This window comes from Aythya fuligula, chromosome 8 (assembly GCF_009819795.1).
Source record: "Aythya fuligula isolate bAytFul2 chromosome 8, bAytFul2.pri, whole genome shotgun sequence".
Taxonomy (NCBI): Eukaryota; Metazoa; Chordata; class Aves; order Anseriformes; family Anatidae; genus Aythya; species Aythya fuligula.
Window position 1 is genome coordinate 6912477 of NC_045566.1, and position 12267 is coordinate 6924743.

Genomic DNA, 12267 nt, shown 5'->3' on the forward strand with positions numbered 1-12267 from the left:
TTATACAGAAATACAGAGTAAGATATCCCCCCAAAACCAAATGTAATTGTTCATTTCCTGCATTCTGGCAGGAGTAATCTTATTTTGACACCCACAGTGGTGGAAATAACGCCAGGGTATGGTGAGTTTAGCTGCAGTGCTCTGCACACATGATCATCCCAACATGTGACTGTGCTCTGCTGTTGTAATGTTATGGTCATGATGCTTGTATGACTGAGTTAGGTGTAGGTTAGCAATTCTGTGCATCTCAGTCCATTCTAGCCTTTGTAAGGATTTTTCTGCATTTCACCCCGTGCAAATAATACATTCAGATAATCTAAACTCATAATGTGGCATTCAAACTCACTGAATAGGTTATGAAAGAAATACATGTTCAGGACCGTGTCTGGCTTTTGACGTTCTTTTCCTTAATCATTATCTTGATGGAAAGAAGGAAGAAAGATGTTCTTCTGAGAAAGGATTCACGCACTATCGTAGCTGTACCCAATAACATTATTAGTAACTAGTCATTCACATAAATTGGGAAAGTAGCTTTAACAGCTGTCAAGGGCCAAGGAGGATTTCAGAAAAATAAAGTATTTTTCTGATAAGTTCAGAAACTTGGATACTGTTTTTATAAGTTCAGGGAAAGTTTAACATAATTCACCAAACTTATCCAGTAATCTCAAGTTACTGGTATTTCTATCTCCTACTTCACAAAATAGTATCCATCTGTTTAATTGCACAATCCTTTAGAATTATTCAAGGCAATGCACCTGATGGTGTCATGTAATTATCAACTATGATCTAGTTTACAGAAGGTCACAGCCACTTACAAAGGTAAGCATCCCTCTTCTTGTTGGCTGAAGCTGTCATTAAGTCAATACTACCCGCCCTTGCCTTTCCTCTCTTTCAGGATATGTTATTTTATTTATTCCAGCAGTTATGTTTAGTTTAGTTAAGACACAGAGAATTTGTCTAAGTAAACTGACCATACCAGACTAGCATATTCCCATGCCTCTTCTAGGAGCATGATTTCTGATCGTTCTTCTGTTGACTGGTAACAGTAGAACAATTAATTGGACTGATTAATTTTGAATTCCAGAGGACTGGAGCACGTATAATTGCAAGCAGAACACTGAAGTGTGCAACCCTTAGGTTTTGTTGCTTTTGACAAGTTTGTTGCTCACACAAAGTAGTGTCATGTTTTGGTCAGCAGCTACAAAGAGAGTAGTTGATATTCTGGCCCTACTGAAGTTGATGGCAGTGCTTGTAGGACATCAGAAAGTATATTTTCGTCCTTGAAATGTAATGTCCACTTTTGTGCAAATACAATTTCTATGTATGTAGTTAAAAAAAAAAAAAAAAAGTATTGCAGAAAGGTTTTTTTCATAATATTTTCTTCCAAGAAAGAAAGACTTGAAGACTTGATCTGCCTCTTCAGACCTGGTGTTTGCTTAACTGATATACAAAGAGAAAGATTAAATTCCTTCTTGTATAAAGTCACTGAAAGGATATGGAAGGGAATAAATGCCTTCCTCACCCCGTAGATGTAAGTTCCCTCTAAAAAGAATTACATTCTATACGTGAACGTAGTTTCTGATCTTGTATGACAACTCTACTTGAATACAGGGAATGTTTAACTAATTTCAGCAAATAGGTGTGTTTCAGATGAGCTGCTTTACTTAAGACTCACTGAAGTTAGCATTCAACAGAGCACTCAACACTCAATGCTGTTTGTGAGCTCTTAGTTGAGTCATCCTCATTAGTTAACCCAGTGACTAATGCCAACCACGTGATTAATATATTCCACCCAAGCACATCCCTCTGACCAAAAGTGTTCTTTTATTCAGCACTGCACCATTTTACAAACATTTATTTCAGGGAAGGCATGTTATTGTTCACAGGAAGATGCCTTAGTTAAGCAGCAGAGCTTTGCTGTTGGGTATGGCATGATCCAGCATAAACTAACTCTAAGACATTTTGTACTTTTTTTCCCAGAATTCATGCTTTATGTCAATTTTGTGGTTTTCTTTTTTTCCCTTGTAGGAAGAATATGTAATGATAAAATACCAATAAAGAGCCTTTGTAGTAGTATGATACTAAGAAAGCTGTGTCTGGTTACCAGAAAATTTAATGATCTCCTGCTGTTTTGGTAATTGCATAAGTAATACATCAGACTCAATCACCAAAGCACTCTTAGGCGCGCTTTTCATTCTATTTACCTATCTACCAATCACAATGTTATACTGTAGTTATCATTGTGGTATCTGAACATCTTAATCCTTTGAACTTGATAAAAATCCTTTTGGATCGTTTTTCCATGCAGTTATAATTACGTGCACATGAATGCAATCATGGATCGCTCTCCGGTGAGTGGCTGTGTTCCTATCCATTCCCTTTGGGACCTACATATGCAAAGCAAAGTTCTTGCAGTACGTTAGAGGCACTAAATGTATTTATATGTTTTCAGACTTCCAGGAGGTGTGGCTGTCTTGCTTTTATTCAGCACATCATCAATATCCACAGTGAAAGCTACAGTATTTCTGGGGCCAGGATCTGTCGTCTCTGGAGCTAGCACGTTTTTAAAATAATTAAATGCATGAATTGTTTGATAAAAGCACATTGGCAGCAGTGCCCACAAATAACAGACTGTTTTGCTCCTTGGCACAGCAGAAGGGATGGTTAACATACAAATTCTCTGATCTGTAAATGCCACTATTTAAATCTTTCCTGTGCTCAGCAAGAAAACTGAAAGTAAATAGTGTGAAGGTGATGGAGCTCCTCTGCCTGTGGGTCCTTTGTCAGGGGGAGATGTGTTCCAGGGGGTTCCATCAGCTTCTCGTTTCTTCTGAGAAAAAAAAAAAACAAAACTAAACAGATCATCGATTTCAAACCAAACAGAAGGAAAGGAGGAAAACAGAAAATCTGAGGAGAGCTTTACAGCATCTTCCTCTTCCCTCAAAGTCTGGAGCCCCGCGGTGCTGGTGTCGGCATTGTTGGGGCTGGGGACAGCAGCACGGGCTGTGTCCTGCTGGCAGCTCGCCTGACTCGGGCACTGACCCTACCACTACCTTCTTCCTCCATGCAGAAGGCAATTTCGGTGATATTTTCATGCCACTAACACTGCATCAGCAAAAGCTGTATTATTCAAAGAGTGTAATTAGTTAAAATACCTGGATGTTTTCACTTCTCCTGCCAAGAAGAAAAAGCCCTGTATGTATGTTTGTTACTTTGTCACTGAAAATACGGCTACAGGAAGATGCAGTCTTCTAGTAGTGATTTTTTATAGAGAGCAGTTCTTAGAAATAAATACAAATAGATGCTCAGTCAGGTTAGTACTCGGGTGTGTTCTGGACATGACAGGCCAGGCCAAAAAGGGGAAGGACTGAACACGAAGCAAGATTTCAGATCTTAGGACTAAGCAGCACAGACACTACAGCTACCCAGGCGGGGTTGCTGTAGACAGCATTTCCTAATGGCTTTTATTGGAAGGTAGAGCATCTGTAGTTACAGATCTCTCACACTCTCAACTGTTAAAAAGCAATACGATTTTTGTAAAACATGTTATTTTTTAAACATAATTAGCATCCAGGATTTTATTTGGTGTGATAATGATTTGTGTTTGTGTTCTCTTAAACTTTGCTCTACAAACAAAATAAAAATTAGTTTTCCCAATTAAAAAATCAAATTTTACATAGAATCATGAATTCATAATGTTGAACTTTTAAAAGCACCAAATAGTCACTACAGAAACACAGCAATGTCAGGCTTATTATTCACACTGCCCTGTCATTATGCTTTTTACATTTTAAAACCAAGGAGAACACAGTTGCTATTTTTCTTAATTTACTTTCTGAAAAGACAAGTAATGCAAGTCAGGTTTATCATATAAGCCTTCACTGCTTAGAATCTACACGGCAAATTATTTTCTTATATAAATTATGTTAAGTCACTGATGATTTCTGCTATGTAAAGATAAATGTTGTCTCTGTATGGCTTTTCTAAGAGTGGAAAGCATGCTCAGAGTACAGGATACAACATCACAGTTCTCTGTTTTATCAGTATCCATTACTTTGCTTAGTAAATATACTTTTTAAATATGCTGAATCTGAAATACTGTTTTTCTCTTCAGTGAAATAGGATCAGGAGTGTGGCATATCAGGCTTAAAGCTTTGTACTTAGAACGAGACTTGAAGTCTTTTACTATGACATATTTTTCCTTATTTGTGACGGCTTTCTTCAATTCAGATGTAAATTATCTTGAAGTTTATTCAACTAAACCAGATCTAATTGCATATATTTCTGTGAAGTAACCCTACTTTTGTTTGTGGCACCAGTTGGGCATATTATCCCTATAACCCATAGATATTTCAATATGTGACAAGGGTTCACTGTATTTGTTTGTGTCATTCTGAAAATATAGTTTTTTAAACAGATCTGGTGCTTTACCAGGTGTGCCTTTAAGTAATTTCTATTGCATTTATACTTTAGGAGGATTAGGAAACAGAGTAAAAGAACTCTTTGTCCGTTAGATTCATTAAATGTATTCATGCGTGTGTAAGTGGTATAGAGGCTGTGCTACTCAGGAATCAGATCCTTGTCCTAGGGTGGAGAGAAAGGTGAAGGGTGTGATATTTACTGCTTGTGTAAGTGTCATAATAATTGTGTATTTGATTCTTTATTTTTAAATGACCTTCCTGGGCATTAAGCCATTTTTTCTTGTCTTTATCTTCTCCCTGCAGAGTTGGGAAGGTAAGGAACCACACCTTTGAAATGGTAAAAGTACAGCTGTGCAGGATGTGAGCGTGTAGTAGAACAGATAGGTCAGCAAAGGTGAAGACAGAAATAATACAAAAATGATTCTGGAAGGAACAAGATGTTTCTACAAAGATGCATTAAAATGTTGTTTAGTAACAATTTTCACCATGTTTAAACTAGTAATAATTTTCACTATTGGGTCCTTAAAAAAGGGGGAAATTTGTTGAAAAATCAAGTGTAAGTAGCTACTACATTCTTACAAGAGAAATACAAGAGGTAATAGTGCTGTCTTTTGGTTCTGTGCAGCTGTAAATCATGCAAACTTCAAAGTGCTGCAGGAGTACTTTAAACCGACTAGCTAGTGCTTAGCTGGAATAATGACCACAGAAGTCATTTAAACAGATACATGCTACAATAATACACTTACTGTGCACCAATCCAGCATAGGTTATGTAATGGAACTCTTTAAATGAAAAGTTTAAGTCTTAGCTGCAAAAAAGCAAGAGGCCCTGTAAAACTGTATATACAGTTGGAGGAAAAATAGCATTTAACCAACTGAAACATATTTCAGTGAAAGTGATTGCTCAGTGGCGAGATAAAATGCCGACAGAAATAAGGGCCTGTTACCACTCACTGGTCACCTTGCTAGAAAGTCCTTCCCTGAAGAGTGTGTCAAAGTTTGTGTAGAAAGTCATTTGCCTGGAGATACTGTTAGCTTTGGCTTTGGGACAACCCTAAATGTGTTATTCTACAGAATCCTGTGAGCTTGCATATTTAACAATTTTGTTGTCACTGAAATCATACTCTATCAGCATCTGAACATCGTGTCTTTCCTCCCTCATTCTCCACACTGTGTAAATGTGGAACAACTTAGAGTCCCTTTTGAAGGGTTATTATTTTATATTTCATTATAATGTAAATATAACACAAAGCATTCAAATTAACAAAGCCACAAAATATGTTTTTAAAATACATTCACCTCACCAGCTGTTATCACCGTGGGATGTGTGAGCAGGCTCTGAGAATGCGTGTGACTGGTAGGAAGAGAGACATTGTAGGACCTGAAAATACAGAGCACCATTAGACTGTTGATTAACAAATGCCTAACTTGGTGAATTTTGCAGCCTTAATCAAGAAAGCATGTAGCTGAGCACCACGGGTGAGTTCAATAGGATCAAACCTGATTCAATACGTAAACACATGCTTAAATGATTTCCTGCATAACTGCCAATAATATGCAAAAAAAAAAAAAATCTTTAAATTATAAAGGTGGGGGGGTTGGGGCAATGTAACATATAACATGCAAGGCTCTTTAGGAAAGAGCACCATGCAGTGACATCAGAGCAAAGCATCATCAGCACCGAAATGGATTCCAGAATTTGTCCTAACGCTAATGCAATGAAGTAGACAAATTTAAAGATACTTTAATACTTTGCTTTGTGAAACAACCCACACAAATTTCCTGAAGTGAATACAGTTCATTAAGACACTACACTGGGCACACCTTTGTGGGTTACAGTTCTTCCCTGGTCCTTTGATCTCTATTTTGTATCATTCTTTGGTTTCTAAGTCTGTTCAAAAATACTGTAAATTACAAAGCATCTTAGGTCTTATATTTCATACATATACATGAGAAACCATTTCTTTTGGTAAGAGGTGGATTCGCTAATAAGGCTGCTATTCTTTGTAGTAAACATCATATTTACAAACCACAAATAACAAAGTAGAAGCTGCAGAAGGGTTATGGTGTGATAATTAAGTACAATGGCGACCCATATGAACAGAAAATGCCAAGGAGCTAAAACAAAGCAACAACAGCTTTGTTTGTTGACAGATGCAGGAGCCATATTGTTAGTTAATTGGGTAATGGTGTAAACATTTGCAAACTCTGCTGTCCCTCAGTGAATTAAGCAGCGCACTGAAATTATGGTGCAAAGCTGCACAATCCTTTTGCTGCAGGTACTCCACAATGCTTTTAACTACCCTTCTAAGCTTAAAGACTTCGAGGAAAGGACATCATGCGTTGTTATTGAAGTACTTGAAGCTTGTGAAGCTCAGAGTTCAGACTAGGGTATGCACCTTGAACTACACTTAAGTGAACAGTAGGTTTACATATGGTTACAGTCTGGAAGTTTGTGTTCATTGCCTACATTTGCTTTTCACTTCTGTGTGTGTATGTCAAATGTAGAGAAGACTTATTTTGGTTCTCTCCTCCTTTCCTTTTATTGTAAAAAGAGATTGCAGGATTTAATATCAGAGAGGTCTAATTAGATAATAGCTTTAACTGAAAAGAGAATGAGAATTGCTTCTCTCAGGTGCCCAGTACCTCATGTGCTGTGAATTGCAGAGACCCCTGTTTACTTCCCTCCCTGTGCTGAAGTGCAATGGACTGTAGCAGAATACTAAAACATAAAAAAATGCAACAAGATACTTAATTAGCATACTTCTGTACTCACAAACTTAAATGCACTACTTTGGCTGTTTTTTACATAACAGATTTGCTTTCTAAGATAATAACCTTTCAATAATTTAAGCAGCATCTGTGCAGGAATGCATAATTGGACTGTAGATAATAGGAATCTAAAATTGAGCCTGGTGTTTTTACAAATTATTTTTCTCTTCAGCCACTTAGCAATAGCTCACCACGGTACATGAAGTATAAGAAAATATGTTCCTACTTTGGTAATCAAAGTAATGCATCTATTATTACTATTTAATTCTGTTGCAGAGGGGTGAAACTACTTTGATTTCAGTGGACTTAGGAAGCGATAAGCTCTTTATATTTGTTTAAATATTGAGTTATCTTGAATTATCCAATAAAACAATGGAAATAGAAATATGTTTTAAATTTGCCTGGTTTAACTAGGGAGAAGAGAAAGGGATGTGGTACTGTTTTCGGTAATCGGTGACAGGTTTAGTAAGTTATACTTTTAAGAAAAAAATACATTTAGCATTTTGTAATTCATAACGTTTGGTTCTCTTTACACATTTTTTGTTCCAAAAAATAATTTTAGAAATCAATGGCATTATATGATCATAGGTATAAACAAATTTAACTTCAGAAAAAATACTTATCAGTATGGATTTGTGTTTTTTATACTCGTAGCGTGACACTAATCTATTACTGACAAACAAGCTCCTGATAATTAGTGTGCTCACACAGCAAGGGAAATTAAAACAGAGTTACTAAGGAAAACAACTTTAACAATGAAAGCGAAGTATTTCAGAAAATGGTAAGATTGAAAGAAACAACGTTCAGCTTTCTACGTGAAGCACTGCAGTAATCTTCTGAAAGGTGTCACAGTGCTGACATGTAAACATGAATGTCTGAGGGATCCAAGGAAGACACTTGTCTTCATTATTTTGTATGTATAAATAATCATATTATGTAATATATATATATTTTTTTTTATTTTTTTTTCATAGAAGAGACTTTTCCTATAGGCAGCAATCCAGTTTCTAAATAGGATTCTCAACACAAATTTTTCTAACTGTAAACTGGGAATTGCTCATGTACCTGAAGTGAAAGTTAGTTAAGGATGATGAATAGCTTGCAGGGTTTGGTGCTACAATCTGAATTATGAGGAATTCTGCCACTAATGGTGCCAATAGTGCCTGTATTAGTATTTTCCAAGTTGCACAACATTTAACTCTCAGTGGAATTCTGCTGTGTGCCCGCCTGCACAATGATTGCCTGCATACCTTTACAAATCTGCCAAGGAGTCAAGGCTCAAGTGAACAATGGAAATTTTAGGATACTTATCTGGGACTATGGTTTGATTTTTCATCTCAGTTTGTGATCCAATTAACCTTCCAAATGACCTTAACTTTCCAAAAACAAATATATTCACATGTTGGTTTGTGGGAGAAAAACAACTCTTCTTGGAATTAACGTGATAGATTCTGCTTAAAACACAATATGCAAAATAATATTAATAACATTAACAGAAAAATACAAAATGCAACACATGTTTCTTCACCACGCTCTGGGAATTCATGCTGACAATTTCCACTATCACTGACTGGAGGGATTCAAAATTCTGAGTGAAAATCTGCACTGTGAAGATAAGCAGTTCATAAAAGTCTACTTACACCTATATTTTCATTCTTATCTTTACAGGTAACCCAGCTGGATCCAAATAAATCATTACTGGAGGTAAAACTGTATCCTCAAGAAACCCTTTTCCTAGAGGCAAAAGAATAGATCAAACAAGATTGTAGGACTAATCATCCTTTGACAAGCCAGAGGCACAGCATCGAGAGGAACACATCTATCAACGCCATCTTGTACTATCATCCAACTCAACTCAATGTCACAACTTGGCCTCTCGCAAGAATCCTGAAAAAATTTGAAAAAAAGATAGCTACTTAAAGTTTCAAATACATGAGTATATGTTTCCAACCTCGTTTAAATGAGCAGAGGATAAAATTCTGCTATGAACACTGAACGTTATGACTATGTTGCTCACTTATCATCCAGCTTTTGTTATAATTAATGCACTGTTAAAATGTGAGTGATTGTTAAGTAGAATTTTTACTCCTCAAATGCCCCTTTTTCACCAAGAAATCTTGGACATTTCTGCCTGTACTTTTGACACTAGAATGCTGTATATTTGATATCTCGCCGAGCCAGTGCTCTCATATATATGCATTTTATTTCTGTGTTTGAATTTCTACTTTGTCACCTAATTTAAAAAGGCAGAAAAAAATTAACGGGACATTCTCAGCCATGGAAATTTAACAGTATTATAGTAGAAAGCATATAATTTTTGTTAGTACTTTCTGACTTCTTTGATAAGATGTAAGGTTTTGTTTGAAGAATATAGTTTGACATATATGCAAGGTATTTATTTACTGGTTCTGCTTTGGGTCTCAGTTCTGATTCAGTTTAGGAAGTATTTTCCATTACATTGCAGTGTGTGAAACTGCTTATTGCATGATGTGAATATTTAAATAACATTAGAAATGGCCAGTACCAGAAACCTGGTATCTCGCCAACACTTCAGGAATCAGCTGATATTGAATATCAGCTGTTAAAAACCTTTCAAATACCAGATACAAAAGTTCTTTATTTCTCATTGTGAAAGAAATGGCAGTTCCCATTTTAGCGGTTTTCCTTCATTCTGGCACTTGTTTGTATCCTATTACTCTGCTGTTTTAAAGCACCTTGTTTGTTTCATCAAACAATGAGTATCTTAAAAGATGGTGTAATAAGAAATCTGCCTTATTATTGCACACTTCGGACATTTTAACAATAGATTACTGATCCCGTCTCAAATTAAAGAAATCCTAGTTCTGTTGTCTGAAATGTATGCACCAACTACCTACTATCTGATGTGGAAAAATCTGGTACTTTAAACAGTGCAACCATAGAAAAGCATACTGAGGCTAAGATCTAAAGTACACTTCATGCCAAACCTGCATCAAAAGTGGTAGGGTTTTTTGCCCCCCCCCCCCCCCCCCCTCCTTCTTTTTTTTTTAAACCTGGGCTTACAGGATAGTGCACAATAGCACTACAGAATTGTCATCTGCTAATCAAACTTTCTTTGTAGCGCCTGGCGTATTGTTTTCCACATGTTTATATGTTGTAATTCACAGTGCTTATCGTAACAAAATGAGTTCTGATTTGAAAGTTTTCTACTAAGCAAGAAGCAACTGCACACATCTTTTAGTCTTTATTTTTTTCTTTGGAAGGATGGTGATATAAAATTCAATGTATGCCTATTATTAGGGTGTTAGTGAAGCTGATGTATTGTTACCTTTACCAAAAATGCAAATTTCTGAGCAGGGGAAAGCCTTATTCTACCTTTTGTAATTCTGTAATTAGTGAGTGCTACATCAGACACTTTTAGAAGTGAAGTATCTATGACAAACAAAAGGCTTGGAAGTGTAAGCAAATCCTAATCATTTGCAGCTCACAAATAAAAGAATTCATAGCCAATAGAACGATAAATGTATGCGTAATGGAAACCTGAATGCAGGTGCTTCGTTCTCAACTTTTGTTTTCTTATTAAAAAGATCTACTATGTTTATTAAATACGAAATTAACATAGGTTGCAAATTGGGGTGACTGTTTCTACAAACAATCACAGTAACACATACAGCAGGATTTGAAAGTGATGCATATCTCTTTTTTTCAGATGAGCTCTTCCTTCTAAGCTGGCTGTAGAGGAAAGGAGTTGCTGTAACTGCTACACAAGCAAAGCAACCTTTCAGTGAACTTGTTACATTAACTTGTTCTGTTTAACTTTTGTTTGATCTCATCAGGCTGTTTTCTCTCGCTCGACTTTATTTCTGTATTTTGACTATATATTCTTTACTTTGATACTAGTTTCATAAAGTTATTAAATGTGGCTTGAATATTTGTTGAACTTGTTGAAGTCAGTGCTCCCAGGGTTTGTTTGGCCTTTCTGTTCTAAATTCTGATTTAGGGCTCTTTCCCCCCATTTTGTTCATATTGCAAAATATCCTGTCGTTATCACAATGTTCTGGTGAGAATTAAGTGGAAGTGTTCAAAGGGGTGGCATTACTGCCCCCTGATACAAAGATACCAAGATCTCTATATAAGGATCATTCTGCCACAACAAGTGTATCACTCGATTTAAATAAAGCTTTTATGGTTTTGGTCCTTAAATACTTTGGGCCTGATTTCAAGAAGCAACCATCTAGTCACCATTCCAAATCACACCTGCAGTGCAAACCAGTCCCTGTGTGGAAACGTTAATGTTCTGTGCCATCGCTTTCTGCTCTCCTAAACCGTGGTATTCACTCCGCTGACATGGTTAATCCTCTCGTCATTTTACAGGCTAATTTTGTAATTATTATTACCCCAAAACTGCAACACTTGCTACAGAGCATATGCCTGATTCTGCCTTTTTTTTTTTTTTTTTTTATTTTTTTTTTTTTTTTTTTTTTACCTCCAGGTTCTTCACATTAGTGGATTATCATTAATGTGATTAATGCATTAGTTTTAAGTCTTAGGAATTACTGTTAATGAACGGAAGGAATCCTGTATGATGTGTTGGCTTTCGGTATTGGCCTTCAGAGCATGGTGGTGAAGGTGGGGCTCTCTGGCTTTGGAAGAAACGTCCTGCCTGTAGACATTGCTGTTCTAAGTCTTCATTGGAGAATGTGCAGAGCACTGGCATTTGCTCTGTGTTCTCTGCATACGCGCTCTTAAATTTAGTGAGGGGGGTTTCTAATGGAGCTGTGTTGGGGGTTTGTTTATTCTTTTTAATGTAGCAGAAAAAGACTTTGGCTTTCATGAACTGTACGTACTCGGTGACGTTAGAAATTTAAAATAAATTTTCAATTACAGTAATATTTCTACTAAAAAGTGATATGATTTCACTCTTCCATATGTGGGGAAAAACCAAATCACCATGACCCAGGTTCCCAGAAGGACTGAAGCACTTTGTTATCGGAGCCTCATGGCCAGACTCCCTAAACAATTCACAGGAAGATTTAGGTGCCTTAGAGTGGGATCCACAACAAATAACAATTAAATAGGTTTCCAAACAAATCAGA

At 36.5% G+C, this 12267-nt stretch overlaps 1 protein-coding gene across 2 annotated transcripts in view; it reads left to right on the top strand.

The window, feature by feature from the left end:
• The window catches only part of FAF1 (Fas associated factor 1), a 158355-nt gene extending 146981 nt beyond the window's left edge, over window positions 1–11374 (top strand). For both annotated transcript variants that reach the window (XM_032191904.1, XM_032191903.1), the window contains exon 19: window positions 8861–11374. In XM_032191904.1, the coding sequence (XP_032047795.1) occupies window positions 8861–8944 (84 nt within the window). In that variant the 3' untranslated portion in view covers window positions 8945–11374. The remainder of the gene's footprint in view (window positions 1–8860) is intronic.
• Window positions 11375–12267: the final 893 nt, after the last annotated feature.